General features: G+C 37.3%; 1 protein-coding gene across 26 annotated transcripts in view; it reads left to right on the top strand.

The window, feature by feature from the left end:
* The window catches only part of LOC113055250 (calcium-dependent secretion activator 1), a 103,551-nt gene extending 85,079 nt beyond the window's left edge, over positions 1–18,472 (top strand). For all 26 annotated transcript variants that reach the window (XM_026221378.1, XM_026221406.1, XM_026221401.1 and 23 more), the window contains 6 exons: positions 42–116; positions 362–445; positions 676–708; positions 1,808–1,915; positions 16,912–17,016; positions 17,309–18,472. In XM_026221378.1, coding sequence (XP_026077163.1) covers positions 42–116; positions 362–445; positions 676–708; positions 1,808–1,915; positions 16,912–17,016; positions 17,309–17,476 — 573 coding nt within the window. In that variant the 3' untranslated portion in view covers positions 17,477–18,472. The remainder of the gene's footprint in view (positions 1–41; positions 117–361; positions 446–675; positions 709–1,807; positions 1,916–16,911; positions 17,017–17,308) is intronic.
* The last annotated feature ends 1,919 nt before the right edge of the window (positions 18,473–20,391 follow it).

The raw sequence follows: 20,391 nt of genomic DNA, 5'->3' as shown, positions 1-20,391 counted from the left end.
ATCTTGTTGCCATTTGTGCTCATTATGTCTTTGTTTTCCAGAGACAGTACCACTCGCAAATTGACAATCTCATCGAGGAGACGGTGAAAGAAATGATTACTTTACTTGTGGCAAAGGTAGCATTCAAGGAATACAATATTCCTAAATTCCCATTCATTTATTAATCTACATAGAATTAATTCCTAAAAAAGTAAAAGCAGATTTTAATTTGATAAAACTTACTGTTGGTTTACATTCATTATTAAATCTCTTGAAATTCTTCACATAAAAATAATAATCAGTTATGATAATTCCACATTTTGAAGGGCAACATGTTTTAATTTTTACTTCTGTTTTTTTTTTTTTTTTTTTTTTTTTACAGTTTGTTGTGATCCTAGAGAGTGTTCTGGCAAAGTTGTCACGTTATGATGAGGGCACACTTTTTTCCTCCTTCCTGTCATTTACAGTAAGAACCTTTTTTTTTTTTTACACAAATTCAAATACAATTTTTTTTAATGCATATATATATATAATCTAATCTTATATTAAAACTTATTAAATAATAATTTTAGCTTTGTTTTAAGTTTAGAACTTGTTAATGTTATATATATTTTTACTTTGCAATACTGTACGAGAAAAATATTAATTTTTAAGTTATTATTTTAATTTACATTTTTATGTCCATTTTATTTGTAGGTAAAAGCTGCTTCAAAATATGTGGACGTACCTGTAAGTGACAACAGGATTTTTCTGATGCTTACTGATTTATCGATCAAACAGTTCATTGTTCATTAGTCAATTTATAAAAAAAAAAATTCTTGTAGACATGAAACCTTAACATATCATCTAAATAATGAATTAATAGCATGTTACACTATTATTGTAATTGCCATGGCCTGCATTGATGGTCATCTCTTAACCAAATGGTCATTTATATATATGTGAGAGAGAGTGGTCTCTGTGAAGCTCACCCCTCAGACAGTCTGATTTTGTGTGTTGTGCGACAAAAGCCCATCGTGAAGATGCCGCTGGGTCCAACTCATTGCATTCACATCACTGAGTTTCCTTTAACTGCCAACACATCTGGTCATGACGCGAGGGTTTTTAATTTAAAACCCTGACAGCGAATGCCAGAAGCGTCCTCTCACTCTCTTTCACTCTCTCTTTATGATCTGAGGGTCAGCAAATCTTATGTTTCCATGGTAATTGTTGCTTAATACACAAAATAAATTATGTCTGACAAACTTGCTCATTTGCACTCTCTGAAAGGACCCATAGATGTGGGAAGTAAGTTCAATTTACAGCGTCTGACAAATTACCAATTCTGATGACCTTCATATGCCCGCTGGCTAAGGAAGTGTTAAATTCTCCACTGGGGCTGAGCAGGGGGTGCAAAACACCCCAGATGATTTACTTTTGGCTTGATTTTTCACTTGCTATTTGTTGACTAGAGTCGTACTAATCAAATAGCATTGTTATCCTGCCGCTCTGTAGAATCATGACAATGACAGCTCATTTTGCACACCTCAGGTTTTGCCTATTAGACGTCTAAGAAAATGAGAAAGAACACACTTTTCATCCGTCTGTCAGGTGTCAGGTCAAGTGTGTGAAGTGACAAGTCCATAATTTAGGTGTTTTATCTTTTAAATGTTGCTTCTGGCCAAAATATAGATCCATAATACTGCAAGAAGCAGGTTCCATGATGTTTAGGATGCTGCCTATATATTGGCAGTTAACAAGGTTTTTGAGCGGAGTTGTTGTATGCTAATATTGAAATGACATTAAGCAGGTATACATCTATCTCTGTCTTTCTTTTCTTCATCTGCAGAAACCTGGGATGGATGTTGCCGACGGCTATGTGACATTCGCTCGTCACTCTCAGGATGTCTTGCGGGACAAGGTCAATGAGGAGATGTATATAGAAAGGTTGTTTGATGTAAGTAATGGCTGTCTTCTCCTTCGGTGAAGGGGGAGGCCCTCCAAAATGTGACATAACAGCCAGCTAGGAGGGATAAGTCACATTTTGAGACCCTGCTTCTCTCTCTTTCTCAGTTAATTTCTCGATCTTTTAATCTTTGACTTCAACTTTCTCTCTTGCACTGCTTCTTTAGCTTAACCTTTCCACTCTGCAGTGCTGTGTGTGTTCCTGAATGTTCTGGCTGTAATATTCCCTTTGCTCTGCTCGTTAATCCCTTTTTTTTGTGTGAACAGTTATTTTTCTCTGCTCGTTATTCTTAGTGCAACATTTTTGAGGAGGATTATCTTAAGATGTGTTCTCACAGAAATGGGCATGCAGATGTATATGCTTAAGTAGTTCAAGCTACCTACAACAAACTGCAGTTAAAGAGAGAAACTGAGAATCTACAGATGTTTACATAGCCCTAGATAGAGATATACAGAAGCCCTAAGTGGACAGGCTTGTTTTGTCATGATCACAATTTCCTTGTAATCTCGGTATAAAAAAATCCCCCTAGATCTCAACACATGATTTGGGGTCAGTTAGAAAAATAAAATAATCATTATTTTATTCAGCAAGGATACATTAAATGTATCAAAATGGACAATATAGACATTTTTCATATAAGATTTCTAATTCAAATAAATGTTTTTTTAACTATTTTATATATATATATATATATATATATATATATATATATATATATATATATATATATATATATATATATATATATATATATATATATATATATATATATTAAAAATGTAAAAAAAAAAAAAAAATGTGCAAAAATATCAAGCAGCACATCTGTTTTTAACAATAAAAATAGTTTATTGAGCAGCAAATCAGCTAAAAAATGTCTGAAGAATCATGTGAGTAATGACTGACGAAAATTCAGCTTTACCATCACAGGAAGAAATTACATTTGAATATATTACAATAGAATATGAGTATTTAAAATTTTTATAATACTATTACAATTTTTTTTAATTAAAAAATGCAAAAAAAAATATATATATATATATATATATATAATGTAAAATAATTATTTTTTTATAGTAGTGTAGATTTTTAGTAACATTTACAGTGATGCTTGAGATGTCACAAATAGTGTTTATATACTTATAGTGACTCTGAACATGTGGTCTATTTTATTGCCATTAGAAAATCTGCATGTGTGTGTGACAAATGACTTTTAGAGATTGTAGCTAACCAGAAAAAAAATTCACAATTTTTTTTTTTTTTTTTTGTAAAAGTAGTGATCACAAGAAAACAACTCATGACAAGATCATGAAAAAGTGCACAAAATAATGCATTTCCTCTAAGGGCTTCTGTAGAAACCACACAAATTGGATATACTAAAACTATCAGAGTGTGTTGGATGTTTTTTTTTTTTTTGTTGATTTTAGCTGATAGTTAGGATGGGGATGTTAGAAAGGCAACTGCCCTATTTCCAGAGTAAATCTCCCACTAAGGAGATCCAAATAGAGAGAAGCCCTCCAAACCTTAGGCTTATTGTGATAAAGGCTTAGAGAAAAGGAGACAATGAGGGGAAACACTGAGGGCACAAAAAAGAGGAGTTGAATAAGTAACACTGAAGGGGAGGGCACACAATGGAGAACACTGTCTTAAGGGATGACCAGGTCATCCTGTTGGTTATAATCCTTTTGTGATGTCTGTAGACCAGTTTGTTAAGTGTGTGTTGTTGGAGAAGTGTGTTTGCATTGTGTGGCTAAAGACTTGTGTTTATATTCAGAAAGAAAGACAGAGCGGGAGTGCCAGTCTGGAATCATCTTTCCTGCCAGTTTGCTTGATGTCTCTTCTTGTGAACTGAACACAGCACTCCCGCTCTGAAATGCTTTGTGAATATGGCTCCTCGAGTCATATGTGAACAATTCAAGTAAGACTCCTGATTGTTGTTCAGTGTTGACTTCCACTGACCATGGATCGGGTGTCTTACTATGAGATGCTTTAAACATATGAGCTCTGGTTTTTAGAGTGTCCTACAAAAAAGCTGCTTGAATCTGCTACTATACGCCAGCTTGTACTGGTTTTACTTGGGTTTCTTTCTCCCCTTCTGGGGGTTGTCTGAAAAGATCCCATGTTTATTACTTTGTTTATTTGCTTGGAATGAGATGGTGTTGCTTATTTTCCAGTTGCATTGTGAATTTGCTTTCATTTCTTTGAATGCAAACAAGAAAAATCCCCATCTGTCCTGTCTCACCTACCCTCTCATTCCATTTATCCATTTTCCTTTCACGTTTTTCCACCTCTTTTCTTGCTCTATCTCTCTGCGCCTGAAATGAAACTTATCCTTCCTGTCGAGTTGTTTTTGTCACATTATGCCAAGTGGCGTTATTCAGAGTCAAATAATCTTCCTTTGTACATCTACTAGCATGGCCCATGTCCCCAGAGACTCAGCTCCTACATGCACTTACACACATCCATCCACACCACCAGCCAACAAGACCGCCCTCCCCAACCTCCCACCCCACCAACTTCAACCCCAGATGGGCACGCATGGCACACATCTCCCCTCTCCACCCGCTGAAGTGTTCGGGCCTTCGTAGTCAGTTGAAAAACGACAACATGTGTGCTTGCATACACACATGCATGCTCACTCTGTCTCACGCACGCTAACACACACTCTGGTCCTCACTGTTATGCTAAACAGCCATTGAAATAGCACCACTCACCACTCTTTGGGGGCTCCAGGCAACCTGCTCAAATGTTTTCTTGTTATTTTGTCATTTCACTTGTTAAAGATGTCATAACATCCTCCACAATAAGCCATAACACCGCGTTCTGTTGTTTTAAACCTGCTACATGCACCCTGTTAAAAAAACAGCACTCAGTTTATAAAAAAAAAAAGAGGAGATTATAGTGTCAATGGAACTAATTAAATTGGTTTAAAAGAACAGCAGCATTCACATTTTGCTGATTTGGAAAAGCACATTTGACAAAAGGAAGGTAATGCTAACATGAATATTTAAAAAATATAAATGTTTAAGTAATACATTTGAATTAAGCATATCACAATTTTTTTTTTCTAATTATAGCTAGTTAAGATTCTTGTTAAATGACTGTCACTATATGTTAATACATGTTAGTCTGTTCATATTGGTCAGATTTATATTGGCTCATCTTTTCTGGTTTATTCAGACTACACAGTGAGATTGAAATAATTTAGACAAATGTATCCACAATTTGACTAATATGTTAATGATTAATAACTAAAAGGCTACATAATTTAGTTTGACCGGAGTTGCAGTCTCTATAAGGGCTGTTTTCTTCATCATTCATGCTGTGTTGTGGTTTCTAATTTCAGCCGAAATCTTGCTTTCACTTGTTATTTTGGCCTCCTCCCCTTTTACACTTTTTCATTTTTGATTGTTTTAAGTAATCCGCTTTGAAATGATCTGTTAGGTGGGTGTAGTATAATTGCTTAGTGGTTATTGGATGGTTGTCATATTGAAATATATGTGGCCCACGCTAAGCTTGGGTTAACTGGGGTCAAGGATGCTGATTTCTCACAGACAGAGATGGCACATTGGCTAGAGTAAGAAGATTATACCTGCTGTTTGACTAATTCAAAATATGGCTGTGCCCTGCTTTCATATCTTTATTTCATAATGCAGAAAAAAGCGACCATATGGGATTAGGTATTAAAAATGAAAACAAAGAAAAATAGATATTATTTAAGTCCAGTGATATGCATAAAAGGATGGAGAGTTAAATTATACTAGTAATTAATAAGAAACAGTGAAGAACTTAATTGATCATTTGATTAATTATTGATAAGTTCATTCATGTATTTATTTAACACATAAATGGATGAAATTTTTTAACTTTTCTGAGGCTGTGGTAAATTAAGATTAATTAAACTATAAATTAAGATTAATTAAAATGCATTAATATTAATTTATTAACATATTCAGACAGAGTTATCTTAATTCAATTTGAAAAAAAAAAGATTGATATATATATATATATATATATATATATATATATATATATATATATAAATGTAATTAATTCAATTAATTAAAAAGAAGATTGTGAAATTTTTTTTTTTTTTTGAAGGCCAAATTCCAGATACAAGCTGCCTGCTGAGACCCAAATCATTCGCCAGTGGATGGATAAAGTTTGTCAAATTGCAGAAAAAGGACCAGAGAGAGGGACAGAAAGGGAGAGGGAGGGGGAGAAAATTAATTTATTTCACTCCGCCAGCCTGCCAGTTCTTGAAAGAACAGCTGAGGAGAGCAGGATTAAGGCAGCTGTGCTTAACGTGAGGGCTCATCTGTCAGATTGGGGCGGAGCGCATAGATCATTGATTAAAAAAAGCCTTCTCCAAATCCAGCGCTTCACTGAGACGTGTGTGTGTGTGTGTATGCATGCGTGTCTAAGTGCCAGCAGAGAGACTCAGATACACGGCAGATTACACACGTCAATTATACACTTAATCTGCTTCTGGGAGAGATTGCAGCCTACCCTCATTGATTGGTTTGAAGTATTCCTGTTGACCTTGGCAGTTATCAGATCGTCGAGATTGCACTTTACTGTGACAGTTAATGCGGTTTAATCATTCTGCAAGGAACAAGTAGGGTTAGAGATACTGGAAAACAAGGTGGGTTTAGACTGAGCTGCTGCTTGTGTTGCATTTCACAGACCTGTAATAGCACTTCACTGTCTGGGACACTTAACCACTTTGCAGATCTGTCTGACCCAAGTGAACAGATAAATCAACTTTAGCTAGCACACAAACGTAGGCAACAAGTTTTTATTATAAATGCCAATTTATTTATTATATATATATATATATATATATATATATATATATATATATATATATATATATATATATATATATATATATATTTAACACATAAATGGATGAAATTTTTTAACTTTTCTGGGGCTGTGGTAAATTAATATATATATATATATATATATATTAAGATGTTTTTTTTTTGGTTTTTTTTTGCTTTGCTTTGAATTTTGTTTTGCAAAAGAACACTTTGATCCACAAACATGCAAAAAACACGGAGAAGAAAATACATATTGTCAACATTTTTATCCAGTTTAACCCCATCATGACAATTTTGTTTAGAAAATGTTTTTTTGATTGTTGATTATGATATCCAGAACAACAACAACCAAAAATGTGTTTTCATTTTATTTATTTCACTGAAGCCTCTGATTGCATTTAGATAATCATGCGATATGGGATGCGGAAGCATGCTTATTGTTTTTCTCCCCAGTTAATCCTTTTATTTTAGAGGTAAACCAATTCAAAAAGGAGATTTAGATAAATAATCTGAATGCTAGTAGGTCAGTATAATTTTTTTTTAAAAAAGGCTAAAAGGGACCAGATTTTGTTCAAAATATGTTAAAGGGTTTGGCTCTTTCAGAATGCAGGGCAGATGTTAGTGGTTCAGGTTTCTGTTAATTACAGAGGCCGAGGTGCTTTCATTGTCACTTATTGTGAGCCGAGACTAATTTAAATAAACACGCAGCAACAACACTTAACGGCTAGAGATTTTAGCAAAGTAAACGTGCAGCAGCAGAAGTGTATTCGAGCACTGCGGCTCTCAACTGGCTCTATTAGCCGTCTATTGGCTCTCTCTCCATCTCTTGCTCTCCCTGTGACATATAAGTGAGGTATGGTGGCATTTGTTTGATTAACTTGTCTGACAAAAGTGACATCTGCTAGCGGGTTCATGTATACGAGAGGCTCAGCGCGGGTCCGCCTTTGTACATCTGTCAGCACAGAGGCAGTGGAAAAGAGTGAAAAGAAACAAATTGGTCCCAAAAAAGCAGCCCATTCACCTTCTGCGCTCCCCCTCCACCCCCCTCCCACCCCTTATCCATTCAGGTGCACCGCGGGGCTCTCAAGTGCTCGCTGGTTTATTCCATTTCGTTCCCCCCATTGAGGCCGAACCCCACAAGTGTTATGCTCCTCATTCCTGCTCGGCTCAATCCTCCCCTAAGCGTTCCTTTGTGAGCAGAATGGCTCACTTTGCCCTCGGACCAAACTCTCTCTCTCTTTCTCCCATTCCGTTTTTATCCCTCATCCCTTTTTCTTCATTGTGTGTTTACTCAATGACACGATCACAGGCTGTAATTCCCGCCGAGTAGTTCATCTCAACAAGCTCCTTCTTTCGGAGCATGTTTTTCTAAAGAAAGGACCTGTTTGGACACTGTCACACACAAGTGCTGGTTTCCATAGCAGAAATGCATTCTTTGCAATTATACTTCTTGATCTGCTCATTCATTTTGGGCCCCGCCCAAAAAATTGCTCCAGAAACCGTTCAGTAGGTTATTCCTTAATTTGCACACACACAAAAAAACATTAAAGACTTAAAAGTATAGCAGAGCTTGCTCAGAAACAGTAAGGACTTAAGGATCTGGTGAGGCGTGCAAATCCCGAGCAGGGTTCTCTTTGTATCCACAACACAATTGCAAGCAGTTTGAAGCCGTTTCGCTTGCTGAGCCTGAAACTTTATGTTCAGTTCTGCCATTCAGAAGCACCTATTTCTGGAGAGAAAGAGAGAGAGAGGACGCTCACGCAGCACCATGTTGGTGGACTGCGTTTAGGTTCGCGTATTTCCTACACAGCATTTTTTCTGCAAGGTCCTGCGGCGGAGAGCTAGCGTGCACCGGGAGGCGTGGGGTCACCAGTGTGAGTTACCATGGTGATTGAGTTCAGTCATCAATGGACCTCCTCTTAGGAGGGATGATGCGAACAATAACGGGCCGGTGGCGGCCGTGAACAGCAAGCAGGTAGGATTACCCCAAGCTTTTGTCCTAAGTGCATAATGTCTTGTAGTCAGATTTAAAGACTCCTCAGCCCTCGGGCCTCCCTCTCTGGCCCGGCAAGGGGTCCGATTCACTCGCCCGACCAGCAAGACGGACGAGTGCCCTACGTCCTGCTGGCCTGAGAGAGGTGGCTCTATTAAGCACAGACAAGGACGTAATGAGTCCTAGTAGAAAGGTTGGACATTTGATTTTTGTGTTTTTTCTTGATTTTGATTCGCAAGGAGCACAGAGAGGACAGGGAGCACGGGGAGGCACCGCTCTCATCCTGTTTTCATCTCCACCGGCTTGTCGCTTTGCATTAACATCAGCGCTAGCAACCATCATCATTCCATCCCTACTGCTAATTGCAGACACAGCTGGGTCCCAGCAGGAGCGCTTCTCAAACAGCCTAGGCCTCTGAGAGTAGGCCGAGTGACACACACACACACACACACACATTTACAGAGCCACTACCACCAGCAAGGGCAGAAAGAGGCAGAGTCACAGGTTGCTTGTAATCCCCCCTTTACCCCCCACCGAGTCTCCGCCCCCTCCTCAGCATTCCTGCTTTTGTAAGAGTGTGTTTTTTCTAATCTGAGCTTGGCCCTTACCAGCTCTTTCTTCCTCCTGGTTTTCAAATAGGAGCCGCTAGCTTTCAGGTGCTTCAGGATTCGTTAAAAGCGAGTCGCGAGCATGTGTGTGTGTGTCTGCAATGGGGGTGGATGGATGTGCAACCTTACACTGAATTCTGTTTGTTGCCCCCCTGCTAGGCGCTATGGCTTCCTGTAACATGTCAAAGATGAGAGTGTGAACGCAAGCTTAGGAGTTCGGCTTGTGCATGTGCGTGGTGTGGCAGGGGGCAGGAGGTCGCTCAGCCTTTCAGCGCTCCCTGCTAGAGGTGTGGGAGCCCTGCAGATGTTCATGTGTGTTGTATCGGTAACCATAACGTACGCGTCCAACACACACACGTATGTACACGCAGCCCTCTCGCTTTCCAATATCAGATGGAACTCGTTAGATGATCACAGATTTTTTTTTCTCTCCCATATCCGCTTCTTTCATTATGCATTCAGAGTCATGATACTCCTGTTTTGCCTAGCAGCTATTGCCAGCTTCCCGCTGCTCAATATCCAAAAAGTGCCACAGTACATAATACGCTCTCGGAGACTCTTCTGTTTCTCTGCTGACAGCAGAACAATGTCCCACTGCCAGCACTGTTCATTTCACAACCAAGACCAAGAGGACAAATCCTTACTGGACGAGTTTAAAATACTGATTTATCAGAAAACACGCCAGTGTGCACATTGTATGTCATTTGATTTGTCATCTGATTTGGTTCCCACAAGTGGAACTTCTAAATTATAATTATTTTCATTATTTTTGATTTTTACATTTTAATAATGTCATTAAGTGAATTGATAGTTCGGTAAAAACTATCACCCCAAAATGAAATTTCTGTTATCACTCACTTTGTTGCAAACTTTTTTCTTCTGTGGATTATAAAAAGATATTCTGGAAAAAACAAATGGCCCCATTGACTTTCATTGTATTAACAAAACCAATTTCCATTCTTCATAATATACAAAACAGTCTTCTTTTGTGCTCCACAGAAAAAAACAATCATACAGGTTTAGAATGACACATTTTTAGTAAATGATGTCAGTGTTTTTATTTGTGGGTGACTAATTCCTTTAAAACGATAAAGGACGGAGAGGTCACACTATTATAGGAACAAATGTAGGAGATACAGGGTGAGCGTTAGAGAAAGACTGAGTGTGAGAGAGAGCAGTTGCTCCAGGTCTGGCCTCCCTGTGGGGGTCCATCGCGGCCCGGCTGCCCGATCTTTCACAGGCACAGAGCACCAGCCCTCACAGAGCAACACCAAGCTCTGATTCACTGCAGGGACAAGCCACTAAGCTCGGCTGCTTAGATTGAATCCTAAAATGTACATTTGTTTATTCAGACACACCTTAGTGGCAAAATTTTACCAGTGTACCTCTTAAACAGCCGTGGATTGCCCTTTAACGCATATAAAACTGCTTAACCAATGAAACATTTGGCTTAGCGAATTGTGTAATGTTTCCTTCTCAAGGCTTTTGATAAGGTGAAATTGCACTTTTTTTTACCATCATCATCAGAAGTGTTTCTCCTTTTCAGAACGAAGGTGCAAAGTGGATTTTGTATGGAACGTCCATAAAAATGTATTTTGATAATTAGGCTGCAAGATCATCGTAGGTTACAAAAAGTTGTCTAAAAACTGTTGCAGACATCATATATCTACACTTGGTTCATCTAATCAAGTCACCCCATCATATCATATAAAAACTTGTATGTTTTATATCATGTGGAACACACACACACACACACAATTTTTTTTTTCCAAATAAGGAAAATATTTGAGCATTGGTTGATTTATTATTATTATTATTAAAAGCAGTAGAACATAAATGAATAAATAATTTGTAAAATAATGTGTAAATAATAATTGTAAAGTATACATGTGACACTGTTTCAGAACATACAGTCATAAGTGTAAATTTGTACAAATTTAGATTTGTACATCACCTGAAAGCTGAATAAATAAGCTTTCCATTGATGTATGGCTTGTTAGGATAGGACAGTATTTGGCCAAGATACAACTATTTGAAAATCTGGAATCTGAGGGTGCAACATATTAAAATATTGAGAAAAGTGCCTTTAAATTTGTCCAAATTAAGTTCTTAGCAGTGCATATTACTAAACAAAACTTAAAGGGACAGTAAGTAGGAATTACTCCCATCTAGTGGTGAAATTGTATTTTGCATTCAAACTAATTTTGCTCTCCAGCGCCTCGCTTTTTCAAATGCGCGTTGCATCTACTGTAGGCGATATGTACCAAAAAGCTTTGACGGGATGTCTTCTAATAGCACTTCGTCGAGTTTTCCTTCAGGTGAACAGCTGTGTTATTTCAAACAAACTGCAACATGACAACAAACAAACGAATGTTACAGTATGAATTACTGACTGTGGAAAACATGAAATATTGTAATTAGTAGTTATGTCTTCTTTATTCGTTATATTTTCTGAATAATGTGCATTGTTAGAGATAAAAAAAATTTTTAATATAGATTGTTAACACTGACTTACCTGTCGAGAAGAAAACTGGCCACTTCAGCGTCTCTTTTGAAATCTTTATCCAGCATTAGCTCTTTCCACCTAGAAAAAGCTTCCCCGACATTAACTCTTGTATTCTGTAATCTACGGTCACGTTTCCTTTTACGTTCTATTTTTGACTGTTTTGGCGACGATGTTTTCTTCTCCTGTGGCGCGGCATATGTATGGTCCATAATAAGAATGCAATCCAGACTTTTAAACTTGCCGGTGCAGTTTCAAGCGCCTCTCACTGCTCTGCACCTGCGTTTCTGGCTCTGACCGAAAACGCGCTGTGGAAACGCGTTGGCTTAGTACTTTTTGTCCCTCTCTGCTATTATAGTTTTGCAAGATGGCGGAACTACATGGAAGCCTCCGTCGACCTACCCGTCCCATGTATATAAAGATAATAAATTCTTCATTTACGAGGATTAGTTTAAACATTGGCATAGGTATTTGTACACCATTGAGGGCATATTTATGAATAAAAATATTGATTTTAGATAATAAAATACCTAAAAAGTTACTTATTGTTCAATTAAGCTTTAATATATTTGTGGTAGGAAATTTACAAAATATCTTCATGGAACATTCAGAAGGCAGGAACATGATCTTTACTTAATATCCTAATGATTTTTCGATAATTTCAACCCATACAATGTATTTTTGGCTATTGCTCCAAATATACCCCAGTGACTTAATACTGGTTTTGTGGTCCAGGGTCACAAATGTAAATTGTTAATGCCAGGTTTAAAGGGGGTCTTAGATTTCAGAACAATATACTGTACATGTGTGTGTGTGTGTGTGTGTGTGTGTAATATAGTATTTTCTTGATATATGTTGGTCATTTCACTGGTGTCCCTCTAAAACAATAGGTACATGAAACCCCTGGTATTCAGAAATAGTCTAACATTTTCTCTCTTAGTTTTAATTGTTTGTATGCATAAGGCCTCATAACGGTACTATCAAGTGTGCTGCAGTTACCGAAGACACATCTCCTGTGTCTCCGGCTCGATTTGCTCAGCACCTAAACCGTTGAGACTCAGTCAGCTCAGATAACCATCAGACCAGTTCGATCATAACTAATCAATTAGACTTCAAACGAGATTCTCCCCACGGTCCAACATCTGCAGCCCAAAAGCTAAATGCGCTGCCTATTTAGGAGGTGCTTTGAGTTCAGTGAGTAGAACTGTACAGGGCAAAATGCTGAGACTAAGAAAAAAAAAGACCCTGAGCCACGGTTACATTAGCAAGCTCATTGTGACTGCGGTAAAGACAACATGTCCGCTGGGAAAGATGGATGTTTCTCCGTCAATGTGACAGAAAGTGCCACGGTTTGAAGCGCAGGCTGAGGGCAGGATTGTTGCTGGCTTAACATGGGCAACATCTCTCATGATCAGTGTCCAAAAGGAGCACATGAGATAGCTGATGGGATTCGAAACTGTCAATTAGCAGTTCTTGGGTGGAGCTGTGGAGACAGGGAGAGGTTTGGGTGAGGATCATGACTGTGACAGAGGGACTTCATCTAAGGCTGGGATTGTTGGGACCTCTTTTATGAACAGCCCCCCTTGTAATGTCACCAATTTACTCTCAGTGCCTCTTTAAAGGGTTAGTTCATCCAAAAATGAAAATGGATCCATAAATCACTCACCCTGAAGTCATCCTAGGTGTATATGACTTTCTTCTTTCAGATTAATTCATTTGGAGTTATTAAAAAAAATGTCTTTGATCTTTCAAGCTGTTTGATGCACTCAGCTGGTGTTGCACTGCATCAGTCCATAAGAAATGTAATAAAAAGCTCATCCGTTAAAATAAGTGTCTCATATGGCTCCGTGGAGTGAACAAAGCAAAATCAATGCATTTTTTTTAAATATCCATATTCAAAACGTAATAAACATTTTTATCTAGCTTGCGCTCACATAAATGAAGCAGTTCTGGGGAATGACGTGTGAGGTCAATTTTGCGCATGAGTTTCCACGTTTGTCACTTTTGAGCAAAGCTGGCTCCATACTTCATTCCCTCAGAACTGCTTCCGTTTTGCAATTGTCAGCACAAGCTAGATTCAAGTGATTATTACATTTTGAATATGGAGCCAGGTGAGACACTTTTGTTTAATGGATGTGCTTTTTATTCAACTTCTCATGGACTGATGCAGTGCAACAACCACTGAGTGGCATCAAACAGCTTGAAAGACCAAAGAGCATTTTAAAAATAACTCTGACTGGATTCATATGAAAGTAGAAAGTCATATACATGTAGGATGACTTGAATTTATAGGCTAATTTTCATTTTTGGGTGAACTAACACTTCAAGCTCTGTTCTACCAGTTCTTTTGCTCCATATCTCTCTACAAGTGAATCTAGTACACTTGATGCTAAATTTAGTATAAGAAAACTCCCAAGCAAGCAAGCAAACGCAAGGTTGGGGGTTCGATTCCCCGGGAACACATGATATGTAAAAATTGATAGCCTGAATGCACTGTAAGTCGCTTTGGATAAAAGCGTCTGCTAAATGCATACATTTAATTTTAATTTAATTTTAATGTATAATCTAGTGACTTCTTGGACAAACCATATTTTAAATTAAATGTATGCATTTAGCAGATGCTTTTATCCAAAGCAACTTACAGTGCATTCATGCTAACATTTTTTACCTAACGTGTTCCCTGGGAATCAAACCCACAACCTTGCTCTGCTAATGCAATGATCTACCACTTGAGCCACCAGAACATTAAAAAACTCACCAGGTAATGCCACACGAGCATGAGGTCCCTCTCTCTGCGTCTGATCTGTTCAGTGAGCAGCTGAGAGAAGCAGCGCTTTAAGTTAAACAAGATATTCTGTCACTTCTAACTCTATTTTATATGCAAATATAGCCGAAATCACAGCACAGTTATTGTCTTTATCGTATGTGTATTTGATTTCATTAGACGACGTCATGACTATGAATCAGGATTTCTGCACAGACTAACATAAGGGAGAGCTGGTAGTCTTAATGGGCTGCTTTCAGTCTATTTCATATTGAGCCCGTTGTTTTACAACAGAAACATTGGCTGTATTTTGGCTGTATTAAAATACAGTTTGTGAGCAGTATCAAAGGATTTTTTTTTTTTTTAAGTGGAATGCATTGTAAAAGGTTATTCACTTTTTATAAGGAAAGTCAGCTTTTTTGGCAGTAGCATGTGTGCAGTACATTGTCTAATAATTGGTCTTCAGTGTTACTCTTTGAGTGAAAAGCCTGTGGATAATTTATGGGGATACATAAAAAAAAAAAAAAAAAAAAAAATTACAGTTATGAACCCAACCATGCAAACACACACACACACACAAACCTGCAAGCACAACCATGCACACATTCACTCACAAATATTAATAAATCACACTCACTCAAATCACCTCTCTCTCTCTCTCTCTCTCTCACACACACACACACACACACACATATTAATAATGTACATTATAAACAGGTGCTAGGTTTTGTTATTGCTATTCTTTTGTTAAAAAGGAAGGATCTTACTTAAAGGGATACTCCAACCCAAAATGAAAATTGTCATTAATCACTTACTGAAACAGTCAGCATTCTGAGACATGCACTTAGGACCGCATTCCTTATAACGCTATTTCAAAATTAAAGGGACTTTGATGGCGTTACGCCGATTTTGAGAGACACATAGGAGACAACTTGTTTAATAAAGTTGTTATATTTTATTTCTTTGTGTACAAAAAGTATTCTCGTCACATCATAATGTTACGGCTGAATCACTGATGGCAGATGGACTATTCTGACGAAGCTTTTCATACTTCCCTGGACCTTGACACTGTTATTTATTTGGCAGTCTATGGGACAGTCACAAGCCTCCCGGTTTTCATCCAAAATATTTTACATTTTGTTTCAAAGATGAACAAAGCTTTTACGGGTTTGGAATGAAATGCAGGTAAGGGAATAATTACAAAATTTTGGGGTGGAAAACCCCTTTAATGATGTGTTCATGTCCCATAAAGGAGATGCATGTTGAAAGGCGGCATAGAAACCATTTTACGTGAATTGTTTAATACTTTTTCATGGGTTTCAGGTATGAGGTATATTGAAACAGCTGTACCAAAATACTTTTCATGATTTTATGTTGGACTAATTTCAGTTACATTTACATCTTAGGCTATGCAGTTTTCATCTTTATTTATTTATTTATTTATTTTAGATTTTAATTGTATTAACAACTCAGCTGTATTTTGTTTAGTTGCAAATAAAACTCCCATAGTCCATAACTACTGTAGTTTTAAGATATTTTAATATATAAATTCAGTTAAATCATCAAACATTTGTATGACTTGGCAGTGACTTGCTTGACCCAAGCTATGACTTGACTTGAATTGCTTGACAAAAGCAGTGACTTGACTTGACTTGATTCTCACAAAAATTTACTTGGACTTGCTTGAGACTTGAAGGTTAAGACTTGAGACTTACTTGTGACTTGCACATGTGTGACTTACTCCCACTTCTGCATTCCTCAGTGTTGTATGATCCTTCAGAAATCATTGTAATATACTGATTTGCATCATAAATATATATATTATCTATGCTGAAATCTGGTTTTGCTGTTTAATATTTTGTGGAAACCGTGATGCATTTTTTTTCAGGATTATTTGATGACTTGATCTGTTTGAAATTGAAATCTTTTGTTAAAAATATTAAACAGCAAAAACCATAAGAAAAAAAATAAGAAAAAAAAAACCTATATAATATGGAGATATGGAGGAAAATGACTGGTAAAACTGAGGTAAATTTATATATATATATAAAACGTATTCAGTATATAGTTTATCAGTCTGTTTGGTGATTCAAAATTGTGCTCGAAAAGGTTGGTGAGTATTTTTAGATCTTGTACTAAAAGGATTTTCATTCACATAATCTGCTCTCTTGACACAGATCTGCTGCCATCAATTGGTATCTGTTTGTTGTTTTTGTAGATGTTCTTGTGTGTTTGTGCGTGGCAGCATCTAGATGTGTGTTTGTCTTTGCTGGAGAACAATGTATTTGTGTTTCAGCAATGGTACACCAGCACAATGAATCTCCTGGGCACCTGGCTGACAGACCGTATGGACCTGCAGTTGCACGTGTATCAGCTGAAAATCCTCATCAGAATTGTAAAGGTAAAACCTACACCACCATTGACCACTAATGTGTGTAAAGATGGCCATCTGAATTGAATGCAGAACAGATATAGATCCAAAACTGCCCAAGTATTTGCAGGAATTTGCATGAGAATGAAATAAAGATTAACATCATGGTTTATTTTCATGTAAGTTTTCACTCAGTGCTAGCTTGGGGTCAGTGCTTTACCATATTCATGCAAGAGACAAAAGAAGAAACATGTCAAGAAACACAATCTAGATCCACTTCATGCCTCTATACCTATTCCCACAATGCTTTCTGTTTTTGCAGAAAAAGTATCGTGATTTCCGGCTACAAGGTGTGCTGGACTCCACTCTGAACAGCAAGATGTATGAAACGGTGAGAAACAGGCTGATTCTAGAAGAGGCTACAGCATCTGTTAGAGAGGGAGGCATGCAAGGCATATCCATGAAGGACAGCGATGAGGAAGATGACTAGATCCTGCTGGAGACAATTAGGTGTGGACAATTCGCTCAGCAACATCTATCGTGGCCTAAAATGATGCATGTACCACTGTCCATCACTCATACATGTCTGGATGTTGTTTACTTTATGCTCTGTGACATCAAGGGACCACCTTCAATTAAAATGAAACAAAAATATATTCATTTCCATTCAGATGACAGAAACAAAAGCATATATTAACCCAAAATAAAATTTATTAGACAGTTTTTTTTTTGGGGGGGGGGGGGTCTGATATTCATTACTAAATGTTTCTAAGCAATATGGAGTACCATTTGTAAACGATGTTGTGTGAGATGGTAAGGAATACTGCTCATCGTGTCCCTGTACAATGCTTCTTCAATGTATTGTAAATACAGTAATGGTACATAACTGTGCATAGACCTTGTTTTCTTTTGGAGTGTAGGCCAACTGACTTGATTGTATTAACTTGTTCAGATGTTTATATATTCAGCTCACAAATCCACAATGTGTTTACACCCAAAATGTTTTAAGGCACTTTTTTTTTACAAACTGGGTAAGGTGATATGTTTGTAGCTGTATTTTAGAGATGCAATAGATTCCCATATGTTAAACTGACGTCGATACTTTTTTTATGTTTTTAAACCATGCATAATTTAAAAAAAAAATCTAAAGTATGTTTATTCTGTATTTGGGGGTGGGGGTGGGGGTCACAAAGAAGCTTTTGTTTGTATCCTTTTTGTTTCTTTGCAACAAAGCATTTCCGATCCTTCTATTAGGATAGCCTCTAAATGCTTGCAGGTTTTCATCATTACCATTGTTGTTTTGTGTATACAGCGTTTAATATTCCCCTCTGTGCAGTGGCTGCATGTCCCAATTGTCAGAAATCTTATCTGAAGTCTTTGATTTTGTGGAAAGTAAATGGTGGATTCATCTTGCGTCGGCCTTATGAAAACCCACTGTTGGAATGCAAGAATCTGGGCTTACATAATAAAAGTAAAAATAAAACTCATAAGTTTTTGTTTTTGTTTTTTGTTTTTTAATGAATAACAGTAAAGGTCATAATGCTTTATTCAATTTCTAAGACTTTTACACATAAAGTTATGCCCAAAGTTTTCAAATTCAAAAGCAACACCTGCATACAGCACAGGCTTCATTCAGTACTAACAGTATAAATGAAGCACACAGTACTTCAACTATGACTTAACCTCTCCCCACACCCACCCACTTCCACCAAAAAGAAAAGAAAAGAAAAAGAAAAAAGTCTGAGATTAACATTTTAGGATTAAGTCATAGCTCATCTTCAATGCCTATATTCCAGGACAGATGGAGATTGACCGACTAAAGATGACACAGACCAGTCCCAAGGCAGATCTCCTCAACCAGATCAATCCAAAACAAATCAGTCTGGTCTTCAAGACAGTAAGGGATTAGATATTAATACCATGACATATTAAAAGAAGATGGAATATCTTAATTATAACAGATTGCTCGAAAACAAGTCTTGGATGAAAAAAAACAAATACCAAGAGATTTGAAATGGTCTCTGGTTTTAGGAGAAAAACACACCTTTGGTACCAAATATGAAACATTACACGAAGTGAAAACTTTTCATATTTTAATATCACTAACATCATTGAGGAACCACCTCTGAATCTTAAATTCAAATGATATATAAATGTATTTAAATAAAGAGATAATATTTCAGATATAATTATTATTATTTTTTTTGTACAGAAGGAGATTGACTGGCCAAATGATTTATATTCAATATAAATGTACTTATTTTTTATAATGATATGCAGAAGTATTGAGTGGTCAGTGAGGACATACATCAATCAAGGAACACATTTTATTTAATAATATTGTATTATGATTTGAAAGAAGTTTCTTGTGGTCACAAAGACTGCATTTAATGTATTTAAAATATATGTCTTCTATTTTAACATATTTTAAAACGTAATATATTCCTTTGCTGGGAAAACTGAACGTTCAGCAGCCAATACTCCAGTAAACAGCAGAAATGAAATTAATAAGCTGATTTGTTTCAGGAAACATTTCACACTTTCATCAACAGCTGTGCTGCTTAATAATTTTGTGTATTTGAAAAATATTCAATTACATATTTTTTATATATTTTTTTACATATCTATACGACGATCTGAATTTGAGAATATAGCCTATATGTTCTGCTGTAGTGTCTTTATTATCTATAAAGGTCCAGCAATGCTTATATAATGTGTCATTCTGTATTAATACGTGATCTTGTTGAATAACATTGCATACTGTCCACTGGCACATAATTGTTAAATATGAAGTGTTTCATTGAACCCCCTGGAGCAAAGACTATGGGCAATAATGCAGCACTCAGAACCAGAGAAAGGAATGGAGGAGCTTTAACTAGCAGATGGAAATTGCCTTTTCATCTCCTTACTCTTTCCGATCCAAACCCACGGATACAATTTGGTGTGTTGCTTGGCGCGGGGGCACAGGGCAGGGAAAGACAAATGAGAGAGGCCCAGCGCTAGAATATGTTCCCGTGGCCCGCCGCTGTGACCTAATTGTGGGAATGTGCGCTTCCTCCGAGGCGCCACTCTCGCGCTGATTTCACTGTAATCAACAGAGGAGGACAGAAATGCTCTGTCGCCGTAAGAAGAGGCTCGGATATCATGCATTTAATTTCCTCATAAATCCTGCCACAATGCAACAATTTTGAGAGGGAGAGGACCCGGCGACAGATTAATAGGCAAGGAGATTTATTCTGGCACGATCTGAGCTGCTTTGGCTTTTAAGCCTCAATCAGGTTAGGAAATAGGAATGATAAGTGTATCCAAATAAAAGATTCTCCAATTGACCGGAGCAACAAGAGCTGGGCCCAGGTTCACACTCGCATCCGCGGGGGAGAGGGTTTCGGAGACGCGGATGCGAGG

Source organism: Carassius auratus, chromosome 36 (assembly GCF_003368295.1).
Source record: "Carassius auratus strain Wakin chromosome 36, ASM336829v1, whole genome shotgun sequence".
In the NCBI taxonomy this organism is placed as follows: Eukaryota; Metazoa; Chordata; class Actinopteri; order Cypriniformes; family Cyprinidae; genus Carassius; species Carassius auratus.
This window is presented reverse-complemented; position numbering and strand designations above follow the sequence as displayed.